This window comes from Lissotriton vulgaris, chromosome 2_1 (genome assembly GCF_964263255.1).
Source record: "Lissotriton vulgaris chromosome 2_1, aLisVul1.2, whole genome shotgun sequence".
In the NCBI taxonomy this organism is placed as follows: Eukaryota; Metazoa; Chordata; class Amphibia; order Caudata; family Salamandridae; genus Lissotriton; species Lissotriton vulgaris.
In genome coordinates, this window is record NC_141687.1 from 958,138,835 (window position 1) to 958,152,366 (window position 13,532).

Consider the following 13,532-nt stretch of genomic DNA (forward strand, 5'->3'; position numbering starts at 1 on the left):
AACTGACCGGTCGGCTTCTTGCTCCTTGCGACCAAACTGGCAGGTCGGCTTCTTCCTCTTTGCGAGCAAACTGGAAGGTCGGCTTCTTCTTCTTTGCGAGCAAACTGGCGGATCGGCTTCTTCTTTGCGACCAACCTGGCAGGTCTGCTTCTTCCTCCTTGCGACCAACCTGGCAGGTCGGCTTCTTCCTCCTTGCGACCAACTGACGGGCCGGCTTCTTCCCCCTTTTTGCGGGTCTTCGTGCTTCTGGTGGTCCACTCCTTCTTCCTCTTTCCGCAGTCGCACTGCGTCGGCGCACATCTGATTGTGCCCTTCTTCTGTCTCTTTAGTGACTTGCTGCTTTGGGCGATTGTCTTGTGGTCTTGCCTCTGTACGGATCACCTGTGGTCACTAGGCATTACCGCACTCTCCTTCTTCGACCCTGGCAGTCTCTGTTCAGCTGTGAGTTACCTTTCACACTTCCATTTGATATCCCCAGGCGTCTCCGGTTTTCCCTTGCCAAAGGGGGCTTGCTTACTTCTTTTCCAGAACGAGATGACAATGTCGTAAGGGTATGCCTGTCCCTTCAGTCACATTCTGTTTGCTTTCATTATCTGCTTTGGGTAGCCGCAGTTGCCCCTGTACTGTATTCCTGTACTTCTGGCGCATTCCTGCGCATTGGCTCATCATCCTCATAGGTTGTATGATGGCTTGGTGCCACTCGGGCATGGCAGTTTTGTTGCGCACTCTTTATGCACTTGGCAGTCCTCACTGTCCAGTGTTGCCTTCCTTTTTTCTCCACTGGTGCTCTTTGTCCTTCAGTCATGTGCTGCAAAGCAGTCGGCCCTGTGCTGCTGCTGTGCTTCCTTGGTTTGTTGCAGGCTTGACTGTCCACCATGGGATTTACTGATTCTAACTGCAGTGGCGCACAACTGCCACTAGATGGCAGTGTTGCTTTACATGGAACGTGGCCCAGGCAGTTCCCCAGCATCCGATGCCTCACGCTCATTTCGATCGGAGAGTTCCTCCATAACTTGTACTGTTCATAGTCCCTCCCCTCGCAGGGCACCAACATTTGCAGCAAGGTAAGTGCACCTCCTTGTTAATTTCTAGTTCTGTCCGATTTCGACAGACTGCATTCATCCCTTGCCAGTACTTGCACACAACCGGGGTGCTACTCTGTCGCACCTCCGCATTCACCCTGCCACACTGTGATTGTCCCCAGCGGCTTCACCCACTCTGCGGGCCTCACCTCACTGGCACCTCGCTGCTACTGGGACAGCCTGATCCCTTTCAGTTCCTGCAGGCCATTGGTCCTCACTCCCGGGTGGGGGGTTGGGGGGGGGGCACAGACGCCAGAGGCTGCTCCTTGACCATGTACCTCCGGAGGTGCTCTCCACTACTACCAGCGCCTCTGCCTACGGCTGCCTCCAGCCTCTTTTCTCACCTGCCGGCAGCCTCTCTGCACACACTCTGCACGGGAACTGAACGGGGGGTGGGGGTGGGGAGGTGGGGGGGGGAGGGGAGCGGGGGGGGGGGGGGGGGGACCGGCTGGCTTCAGTTCTCGCTGGGCGCTCTGCGTCAATCTCTGCCCTGCATGCAGCACCGGGTCGTCTCGGCCCATGGGTGCGGCCTGGTATCTTAGACCCATTTACCGTTGGGCCATGTGGGGGGGCACAATGGACATTAGAGGACTCTTGGGGGCACACGCTACTCCCCACATCTTCTCACGTGTTAATCGCGTCAGCCAGCCATTCACGTTTGCACCTTCCCGCCCCTCGCAGCATGCGTTATCTCTTCACGGGTTATGCCGCGGGGTGCTGCAGCGGGCCGCATGCTTTCTTCCTTTGGCTCCCCTCCCACCCACAGCAGCTTCTTTCAGTCTTCATGCTGCACAGGGTGGGGGTCGGAGCCAGGGTCGGATTGGGATCACAATTTGGCCAGGGCACTGACGAAAAAAGTGGCCCACATTAAGGGGGCGGGGTCTAGATTTAAGGGGCGTGGCCTACATTCAAGGGGCGTGCCCTTTTCATGAAAAACTATTTTGTTAATCTTTGAGGTCTAATTTGTAGAGAAATATTTAGTAAGTTAAGCCTTTTAAAGCTTACAGAGCAAGTAACATTGGTAAAGACTAGGAGCACTGCAGTTCAGATAACTGAATACTTACTTGCAGTCTTGACACCCTGCACAATGTCATTGGATACTCTTTCCTAACCAGTTATGTCCTAGACTCTAATCATCACATAAACCAGAAATCTAGTACCAAGTCAAGGAGAAAGGGTATGACTGGAATCTCTGGGAATAGAACATATAATAAAAGTAAGAATTCACAAACGAGGAACAGGCCGTCTGGGGTGTAAAGAATGCTGAAAAAATGTATCTGTACAATCTAGTCATAAATGTATTTCACAGCCAGCAGGTGCTGTCTATATACAAAAAACAGTTTTATTCATATCTGTTGATGCCTTTAAGTCTGGGCCATGGGGAGACTGAGGATTACTCAATCAAAAGGTCCTGCAGCAATGCACTTTTTTTGCAACTAGTCAATAATGTCAACAGTTTTCAACTTAGACCGCACATTCCATTCAACTGACATGAGCATAAAGGCTTCAAGGTTTTCCTGACCAATTTGGTTTCTTAGGCGGGTTTTGATGTACTTCAGTTTGGAAAAACTTCTCTCACAGGCTACTTGTGTACAGGATAAGGTCAAGACATATTTGTATGCCAAATACAAATGCCGATGGGCACTGCTGAAAAGAAGGTATTTTTTCTAGATAGAGTAACAGACAGCACAGTCACGGCAAGTATTGCACTTTGTTGGCCCAGCCTCAGGTTTTTGGTCAAATTCTTCTACTTGAAGTGGTTTGTCTTCATTAATCTGGTCTTCTCTGTCAGAATGACCTACAAACAAAAACTAACCAAAACTTACTAAATGATATTTTTGGCATATAGAGAAATATGCCCCTTGTCTGCATTTTGGATGAGGCCTTTAAAATAGAGTTAAATTGTTAACTGGCACACAAATGAATCAGTTAATTGTGTAAAAAGATGATAAACAAAATGGTTCCTACCTGTTCCTTCTTGCTTCAGAGGAAGGGATCGGCTAGCAACACATTGCATTTCTGGGTGCTGGATGTGGCAAGTCAAGTATAGCTTTGAGGAAGACCTCCTGCTCTGAGCCTAGTGCAGTATTTTCTGGATTCAGTGGGATGAATGAGGCGCACTATATGTAGCTTTGAGTACTGCTTTACTCCGCCTACTTTGGTCAGCCCTGTGGAGAGTGGGATGCCAAGGGGATTAGATGGCCCCTCTTGAGTTAGAGCTTGGCAGTGTGGTCAGCCTTGTGGAGAGTGGGATGCCAAGGGGATTAGATGGCCCCTCTTGAGTTAGAGCTTGGCAGTGTGGTGCGTATGGATAGAAGAGTAACCAAATAGAAAAGGCTGGGTGAACACTGTGTAGTTCTGTATGGGAGGGTCACAACTGTCTTCTTCCTGAGCCTTAGGAGTTGGACTGGGTCACTGAAGGCCTACACATGTATTCCTTCCACCTGGGAAGGATAGGAAAAGGTTGGCACCTAAGGAGATGAAGATGTAGGCTGAAGCAGCAGCCTGTTGAAGCAGGTTTTCTGGGCACCTTTAGGCTGGGCAGGTCTTTGCTTTGATCTCCTGCTGCGACTTCTGGATACGATCCTCCTGGTGGTGGGTTCTGTGGAGTCCAACCTGAAGTTGTCTGATGAAAGCTGCTGGCAAGCTGCTTTTATGTCCCTCACCTGGCTAACGTGGGCGCGGTAATCCGGAGGCGGGAAGGAAATCTACGAATTCTTACCCCCACTTCAATCCAGAAACTGTGTCTTACTGGCTGACTGAGAAAGGGGGTGTGGTCAGAGCAGTGAGACAGAAACCTATTGGCCTGCTGTTTTCCAACTCATGCAGGCAGTGAGTAAGGGGTGTGTCCATATGGAGGTGAGGCAGGAGCTGGGGAGGGAAAGGAAGGCCACAAACCTCACCCAACAAGATCCCCCATTGAGGAGGGAGTCACTGGAAATTATGAATACTATGAAATGTTATCTTAGTGCAAGCTTAGACTCTCCCAGAATAACAAAAAGAACATAGAAGTAGAATGGTGCACTCAACAAGAGGTGCCGAATGACTTAGGTGTCAGAGCGCACCCTCCACAACATAAGAAAACCAGACAGTGAAGCAGTAAGGGGAATTAAATGGAAATTTTGTATCGGAAAAGCTGTGTTAAAAATATGGACATGTTTTTATAAAGTGTCCTCTTTAATTATCATGGTCCCTTTGCAGAATCCTAAAGCATGAACAAATGGTTATTTTTTATTTTGTTTTACCATTTGACAGTTTTATATAGTGTAAATTCAGCCCAAGACAAATGCTATTTGAGTTCTATTCATGAGTACCAATTACAGTACACATGATCCGATTTTTTATTTAAGGGCCTGGGCGATGAAGTGATCTGGCCAGAATCACAGGCTGTTGAGCAGACGCTGGGATTCAAACTGAATGCCCATCTCTGCAACTCTGGCATCAGGCCACATATGCCTATGCACAGACAAGGAATGAAAGTGGGAAGATACTGTTCTTGCACAGGACACAGGGCCAAGTTGACAATGGCCTACATGCTGAGCAACTAAAAAAACAGCAAGGCCCCTTTCTGTCACAAAATTATTCGAGCCCTACAGTGCAGGAGCACCTGAAAAGAAGGGAAGCCCCTGCTATTACTAACCTACTCAGCCTTCCTCAGACCTTTAGCTCAGGAGCACATGAACAGCAGTATGGCCCCTGCAATTAGTAAATTAATTAGCCCTCCAGGCCCCAGGGCAATGTCCTGGCAGGGGAGCACAAAACACAGCTGCTGGGTCATCCAAGGTAGCCAGGGGGGGCGAGGGGGGGTGGGCTAAGGTGAAGATGGTGAGAGTTCAAAACAGTACCTAGCCCCCACAGCCAGACCCATTCTTCCTCGCCCGCTATGCCCTGAATCTGAGGGGCTGTGGGCGAGGTGTTAAGATTAACACTGTTTCTTGGCTGCGTGGGTCCCAGGGGGGCCGAGGTGAAAATGGCTCAAGGCCTGAGCAACACCTGGCCCCCAGGGAGGCCGATTTTCGCAAAAAATCACCCCTCCCCAGCCCACCCTTGGCGTGATTGCTTTGCAGGGGCAGGGGGTGAAGTAGAGGCCACAGCTAATAATCACTGTATGGCCGCACAGTGAAGCGCTTTAATTTCTGTCTCTGTGTCTCCGTGCCCTCTGTGGGCAGATTTTTTTTAAATTTTTTTCCTCCCCTTTCCCAGTCCACAGAGAGCAGATAGCAGAGAGCACTCTCTGTGAACTGGGATATGGGAGAAAAAAACCGGCCCACAGAGGGCACTGAGACAACGGCCCTTCGGCCGATTCCCGAATGCCCGCAGTGCCAATCCGCCCCTGGTCGGAGCCACAGCCTGGGCTCTACGGAGCCGTACAACAGTTTACCTTTGCTGATCAGCAGCGGCGTCTCGGCAGTCCGGCCCCGCCTGTCCTTACTTCTGGCCTTACATCGCCGTTTCCACGGGCAGCCGACTCATCCGATGCTGGGTGGGCTCCGGCTCGGCTTCTTCACCCCCAGGGCTCTTCTCGCACCCGCTGAAAGCTAGGGCGCGTCCAACGCTCGGTCGTAGGGGGATGCAATCAAGTGCAGGCACATTGGCCTCTGGGTAGGCTCCCAGTCACCACCTCTTCACCCCGGGGCTCCTCACACGCCCCGCATGTCTTCGGCGAATTCGAGCGCCTGCACACGGGTGTGCCTTCAGCATGGGCAAATACCATTTCCCCCTTATCACCTTCCAAAAGGCGGCTGCACACGTGGGATTAGCCCGCTCGTCGCCATTGTGGTGTTGGGCCTCAGGCCCACATTGCCGTAATGATGGACAGACACCAGGGGATGTATAGCAGTAACTGGCCCAGAGCACGCGCGCGGCCCCTTTTATTGTCAGGCTTACCTGACTGGTGACGCCTGTGGTGGGTGGGCGTTCAGTGTGGGTTACAGGAGAAGTGGAACACTAGAATGTATCCAGCCGGATACTACATCATGGTCCGAATCCCGTGGTCATCTTACATTTCGCTTTGTATTATTTTCGTTCACACCCTCTGCTTGACTCATTTCGGCATTACAAAATGAACAGGCAAAACAGGTTATTTACAACCCTCTGGGAAGATAATACAAAATATCACAGATCTAAATTAAAGAAACTAACAAACTGTTCTGCACATTAGTGAGACCTTAGCGTGGTGGTCCAATGAAGGAAGCAATGGGTGGGTTTGAGGCTGCTCACATTTGGAAGTAGAACCAATGGGGGTGCGCCAGTAGGCTGTCGGCCAATCCCAGCCTGTGCAGTTCCCAGGGGAAAAGAAAAACAACTCAACGGAAGTGCGACATTCCTAAATTTAGCGCATTTAACATAAGGCATCACGCTAAGTGGGTTTCGTTTTGTTTGGTACACATGCAAACCGAAACCGGATTCAGTGTGACGTAGCGATCATTGCAATTTTAAATGCCGAATTTCCTGTTATAACAGCTATATCACTGTGTCCGGTTAGTATCCTTTCCCTTAAAGATCCTATGTAAATTCACAATGAATCTGACGACCACCTGGGAACGAAAGAAGGGAGCGAAAATTACACGAGATCAAAAAATATCAGGAGATAATGCGAACTTGGTCGTGATGCAGTAGTCAAGGAAAACAAGTAGACAATGCGCTTTGAGTCACTTATTTACATTTCAGTAAATACGCTGTTTATGAAGAACGCTAAGGGTAATACAGCACATGTAGATTGATGCTTAAAGAATGTACTGTACATTGGACTTTTTTTTTTTTTTAATTTCAAATTTTCTACATAGCGTGTTCATTCTGGTGCACGGACAAGGGCCTGGAATCAGTGGGGCACATCCTGAGGCGCGCTGGCAGTGTTTGCAAGTTGCACGTTAAACCTGCAGTGCCGGTTCTTTGTGTGTGATGGCTCAGGCCCAAGTATCACTGTCGGTACAAAAGAGGGTGGTAATGGGCGGAGCATCTGAACCAATCAAACACTCCCACCCAGTCTAAAGATCTGGGTTTAATCCATCACCGTTATTTAGCACACTCTGCCACCCCAGTTCAGACATGGCTATATGCAAATCAGTCTGACTCTGTGCCTCATGGGAACAGTCCAGCCCGAACTGCCAAGCCATGCCTTCCCTGGACCGGAAACAAGCTTCCGAGGACCGGTTTCTGGCATTCCAGCCGTCTTCAGCCCGGCTTGCTTGAATCCAGTTGCAAAGTGAGCAAGGGACTCACGTCTGAGCATACCCTGCCACATTTATGGCGGCCAAAAGCGGTACAAAAGGGGGTGGTAATGGACGGAGCATCTGAACCAATCAAACACTCACACCCAGTCAAAAGATCTGGGTTTAATCCATCACCGTTCTCTAGCCCACTCTGCCACCGGTCCTTGGAAGCTGGTTTCCGGTCCAGGCTTGGCAGTTCGGGCTGGACTGTTCCCATGAGGCACAGGGTCAGACTGATTTGCATATAGCCATGTCTGAACTGGGGTGGCAGAGTGGGCTCAAGAATGGTGATGGATTAAACCCAGATCTTTTGACTGGGTGTGAGTGTTTGATTGATTCAGATGCTCCGTCCATCACCTCCCCCTTTTGTACCAAGTATCACTGTCAGTAGATGCCTAACAGCTCAGTGGTACAAGCATTTGCAATGCAGTAGGTCTCTCATTTGTCAAGAGTTTAAGCTATTGACATTGTAAATGACAATGCATTTTATTTACGGGTTTTAAAAACACATAAATAAAAGGCATTGTCACTTACTATGCGAATAGCTCAAACTCTTGCAAATGCGACACCCATTGCATTGCAATGCTTGTTTAAAATGCTATTTATGCAAACTAAAACTATCTAATCTATGGCAGTCTAACTCGCCATACATTCACCTGAAACCACCTGGCCCCCGCTAATGATCATACCTAACTAATATATTCGATCACATAGTAACAGGAGTAAAAAAATAATAATTTCTGAGAGCATATGACTAACACAATAAACAAGGGATTAACCACTAACCTTGGGTTTCCGATTAGCGTGCTACTAGCCACAAAGCACTGCAATGCCTCATCATGAGTAGTAAGCACTAAATAAATGCAATTACAATCTCAGGACTGCCCTTAAGCGTAGATTCACTGCATGAATATATTTACACGTGACTGAGTTTTTTTAGTGCTATCCCACTGTAAGAAGCAGCAGCTGATCCTGTGTTTATTGTCCTTAGGAATGTGAGTACCTCTATGGTCTCCCTCTTTTCCTCTATTGTTAGCAGTGCTATTTTTAACGTTATTGGCTTGTTTTTTCCTATTTTGTTTCCATAGGCGCCATCTATACCCTGCTGATGCTGAGGGAGCCTCTCGCCATGTGCGCCCCGGCAACCGTGTGTCTGGGCCTCCTGCTGCTCCTTAACGTCCGTGGGAGGATCGGAAGGGGCAAGTCCAAGTTTGAATGACACCCACGGATCGTTGGCAACACCTGAGGCGGCGCGACGTCACGTCCTGCCACGTGCTGCAGCTGTTGTGAATGAATTTCTTCCATGGGGCTCATGTTGACCAGTCTGCAGCTTGCGGCAAATGGATTGTGGCTGGTTGGGGCGTCAGTGCCGCTGGCAGAAGTCTGCCTCCTACGAAGTGTTTCTCTCTCGCTCTTAACTGCCTGCTGTTAATAAGAGTGTAAATGACATGCATATGGCAAATCTAGTTTAAAGTTGCTGCCCGTAATCCTACCAGTTCCGGTCGTGCCACCTCCTTTATGAGGACACACCCGGGGTGATGGGTGGCTGGGTGGCATCTATCCATGTCGTGGCAATTGAGCATTGATTGCCAGGCTCTGCAGCCTAGTGGCTACTAGAGGTTCTGTTGCAGTGCATTCAGATTCCAGCAGGTGGAAGTATTTGTCAAGCTGTAAACGGAAGGCTCTCTTTAAAGACATTCGCGACTGTCACTGTTCATAACAGCACATGCCTGCTTAGCTCACCTCATGCCGCCGCTGGATGTCTACCTTGATGTTCAATACGGAATTTCTGCGGACATTGTGCTTTCTGTTTGAAAAGTGAAGAACACGGCACCATTTATTCGGTGTATAATGTAATCATGCGGCGAGGTTGAGCCCTGGGCTCTTTTTAAGGGGCGTCAAGAATCAGTGTAATTAATAGTCTGGTGCCCGGCCCCAGTTTTGCTGCTCAAGTGTATGTACACCTTGTGCCTCGGTTACTTTGCCATATGTAGTGAATGTGTCTAGTCGATATATTGTTACTGCAGAACCAGGACACTGGTTTCTAATCATGGCTTCCCTACTTGACCAAAAGGGGTGATCCTGGGCTATATACTTGTCTGCCTGCACCAACACTTCCTCATGCCACCAAAATACGTAGAAGCAGGCTGTACGGCAGGGTTAAAAGGACCTCATATAATTTGGACATGTCACATGGACATGTCATGTCTTAGCTCTCGGTCTCCAGACAGGACCTTAATCGGCTTTTAATGAACACCTGCAACTTGATGTACAAACGCCCTCTCTTCTGTCTACTTTTCCATATATTTGATGATAGCTTTTCAAAATCATTTTTTTGTGTTCGAGTGGTATGTTTAGGTTTTACTTTGCTGTCATCTTTTGTATAATTTGTACTTAATTTTGTAATACAGGCTGTCCTCTTTCAATAAGTTTTATTGCGTTTCTGTGATTTCATCAAGACTGGTTCGATTGGGGCCGCGACTGGACCCCTGCCCCGAGGTATGTGAAGTTCCTAGCAAGGCTGACTTCGCCTTTCATGTCTCTGAAGTTAGTAAATTGACTAAAGACAAATACAAGCATCTTTTAACCACTGCAATTCAATAATGCTGGTCTGGCCTGCGTAAACCGGTTTTAAAAAATGCTTACGCTAATTTTTATTAAAAGGGCAAATCAAATTTACAGTTTTGTGGTTTTACTTGTTTTAAACTGACTAGGGTTTTTTATGATGATGATGACTAACCTAAAGGTGGGGCACTGCCAAAGCACAATATGAAGCAAAATATAAGAACATGCTATTATAGATGTAGGCCTTCCCCAAACTGAAAAGTCCCAGTGTAAAATCAAGTTGAAAGAAGAGATGGAGGAGGTTGTAGATAGAAGGTGAGTAAGTTTATTACAGAGAACCTAAGATCCCGTCCATCAGGTATCAGCAGTCAGGTGCATCTGACTCTCAGCACTTCTCAGTATTCCATCTCCATTGAGCTACTCAAAGAACAACATGTCTGTGCATGGTGATAAACAATGAACATAGAAGAAATATTTAATAAGAAACACAGCAATTAAATATATAATAATTAGAAAGAGTAAGCACATTGTTACACCCAGTCTTCAAAGGATGCCAGCAGAAAAATTCCCTTCCCCTCTGAGGATGTTAATATTTTATTTTCAGACATCTCTCTCGCAAAAAGAAATGTTTGTAGATTGCGACACTCTTTTGAGTTTTTACTGAGTCATTTAGAACGTACCGATTCACCACTTCTGTGAGTCTTGGGTGTGGATTGAACTCTCAGGGAGGGCTGCTTTGGATCAGGATGTGTCTAGATGACCTTGAGTAAAATGCATTTAATGCTTTATATTGGGTTGTATGGCAGAGGCGCGCATGGCTAAACCACTTGTGCCTCCACAATGTAGCCCGAACAACAAAAGCATCAGAACAATGCATGCCTTTACCACGCAATTTCGTGGATGTGTGATAAAGATCACACCCCATCCCCCCTGCCCTGAGCCCTAAAAACTACCAGACGCCAAGCCCGCAAAACTACCCACAAACCTTAAAAACTACCCTCTCCAAACCCCAGTCCAGCCCCTCTTACCAGACCGCATCCTCTCCCGATCCTTCCCCTTCCTGTGCCCGTCCATCCCAGCATCTAGACTGTGCTCTGCCTTAACTGTGCACATGTGTGGTTAAGGGATATGCATGATTAAGGCATGCATGGTTCCGCTTGGGGGAAATGGCATGCGTGGCTCAGCCCGTGTTATAAAGGTCGTATTCTGCTCACATTGTGGTATGCGTTTCCTAACCTCATTTTTAGGCCCTTGATTTAACAAACCAAGCTGGCAAACAGACCTACTCCTAAATTATCTGGTTGCCTTTTGGTCTGCCCCTTTCGGTCGTTGACTTTCTTTGACAGTCTGTTTTGGCCATTGGCTTGAGGCTGTGTCAATCATTTCTTGGCTCAACCCAGTAAAGCATTTATCTCTCTCCTAATGCTATTAGCTATTTGTGTGCATCATTTCGCCTCCACTCCAGTGCTTGCATTGAACTGGACGAGGGATTACTTTACAAATATACCCTCCTCTATTCATTTTTGCTGGCTCCCTCCCAGAGTTTAACTCTCAGGTGCTACTCCTGCATGGGTTTGCACATTTAGCCATATCTATTGCTTTTGTCGGTGCTTGATTTCTTGAACTAAGATTTGGGTTGTGCTCTCAGATGAAATGCTACCCTCTTTTGTATTTGTTTTTTGTTGGGGGGGAAGGGGCGAAGCATGGTACGGTTTCCTTGGGTTACCAAGTCTAGCTTTGCCCTTCTCCATGCATACTAGGTGACCCTTCCAAGCTGTGCTTGGCTCAGGTTCGCTGATTTGCATATATGCATAATGGTACCTTAGCAAGAGGACGCTAGAGTGTAACAAATGATCATGTTGATGGGGACTGAGAACAGCCAAATCGCAAGCTGAGATTGTGGATTCTGAAAATGCTTTAACTGGACCTGTACTGACACTCCTTTCCACCTCGTTCTCTGAATGAAGTTTGTTTATAAAATTGGCAGGCACAGTTTGTCTACTTGGTGTCTATTGGCTATACTGGTATGTGTCCTAAGAAGGCGAGGGCTATGCCGTACTCCTTAAAGGGATCTTGGGTTACTATAGATAGATGCAAGGTATAGCAGTGGTTCTCTAGACTTTTTTTTTTTTTTTTACAGACTATTAAGTTGTAGGTCAAAGTAGATTCAGACTTTTCTGAAATTGGACATCCTTGTTGGTGAGAACATTTTTCAGCTTTTTAGACATTTATACAAATGGAACCGTAAAGTCCATTCATGAGAACTGTGAAGGAAAAGGAAAACCACAGGAATGTCTTTTAGAGAGTTGTATTCTGTAAAGCTACATGACACAATGTCAATGATATGAAAGAGGTTTTTTTTTTTAAACAGCCACAGTCTCCAGTGTCAGACAAGCCTAGAGCTCTCTGGAGCCTCCACATCAAATCACTTCTGGCATAAAGCCCCTGTCTGACAAGTAGATACCACACATCTTTTGACTCTTATACAAACAACTCTCAATGAATAATAGGAAAAAGAAATCAGCACAAGATTATGTGCACGTTAACTTAAACCTTACTTACAAACCGCAGAATTGGAAAGACAAAGGCTTGAAAATATCATTGTTCAATTCTAAACGTAGGCGTAATCTCATAAATAAGCTGGTTTATAGAGATTCTTTTTCCACCATTCCTGGGGACCCTCCCAGAGACCCCATTGACCATACACTCCCCACTGACCACTTCTTCCGAACAGTCTTCTCTTGCATCCCATGCATCATCTTCATTCGCCACTCTTCCCCATTGTCTTCCTGCATACGATACACACCAACACAACCCCAATCCTTGCTATGCTGCTATCATTTTTATTCTCAGCATTTCTGAAACTTTTAGTGACTTGCAGTCGTCTGATGAGCTGTTTCACCTTTCAGTTTCAATCAATGCTCTGATCACCCAATGTCCCAAACATATTGCTGGGTCAGTTGTAACCTTTTTTTAAATCCTAATACAGTTTCACTTTCTCTTAGACCCGGCCCTTGTGCCACTCCACCCATCCATGAACTAGTCTGTCATGCTTCCTTCTCTACATAATTCTGTGTCATGCCAGTAGTCCAATGTGTTACCTTTCTGTTCTTTATTTAAGTTTTCCTTTCTGTTATTTATTTACGTTTTCCTATCAAGCCCATTGATTCTCGCCAATTGTGTACCTTGTTTGCGGACTTTATCAAATCTTTTAACTTTGCCATTTTGTTTCCCAGTGGTGCAAGATATGTCACTTATGGTTGAAACCACACTCCTTAAAAAGCTTTCCACGTTTTTTGAGCACAATTGTATCCCAATGTACATTACAATCTACGCTGGGAAACTCTTTCTATAAAATACTACTTCCAAAAATGTTATCCCACCTCTAGAACTGGTGTCGCTAACCCACGGGACTTCAGGTGACCTAGATAATAGGTCAGTCAACACAAATGCATATGGGGTGAGTTGTTCAGTCCTCAGAGCACTTAAAATGACTAAGGCTACTTCTTTCCAAGGCCCACTCAATAAATTAATTCTTCTCACTCTTATTACATTCACTATAGTTCAGATTATCCTCTCCTCCTTTAAGTTTAAGCCTGGCCACAAATAGTCTAATCAAAGCCTTTCCTTGGTCGTTAAGGCCCCCAAATGTCCATTATAGGCTACACTGATT

General features: G+C 46.9%; 1 protein-coding gene across 1 annotated transcript in view; it reads left to right on the forward strand.

Moving 5' to 3' along the window:
• TMEM35B (transmembrane protein 35B) overlaps positions 1-9,720 on the forward strand; it is a 119,244-nt gene extending 109,524 nt beyond the window's left edge. The window contains exon 3 of the mRNA XM_086956529.1: positions 8,383-9,720. Within this exon, the coding sequence (XP_086812655.1) occupies positions 8,383-8,513 (131 nt within the window). The 3' untranslated portion in view covers positions 8,514-9,720. The remainder of the gene's footprint in view (positions 1-8,382) is intronic.
• Positions 9,721-13,532: the final 3,812 nt, after the last annotated feature.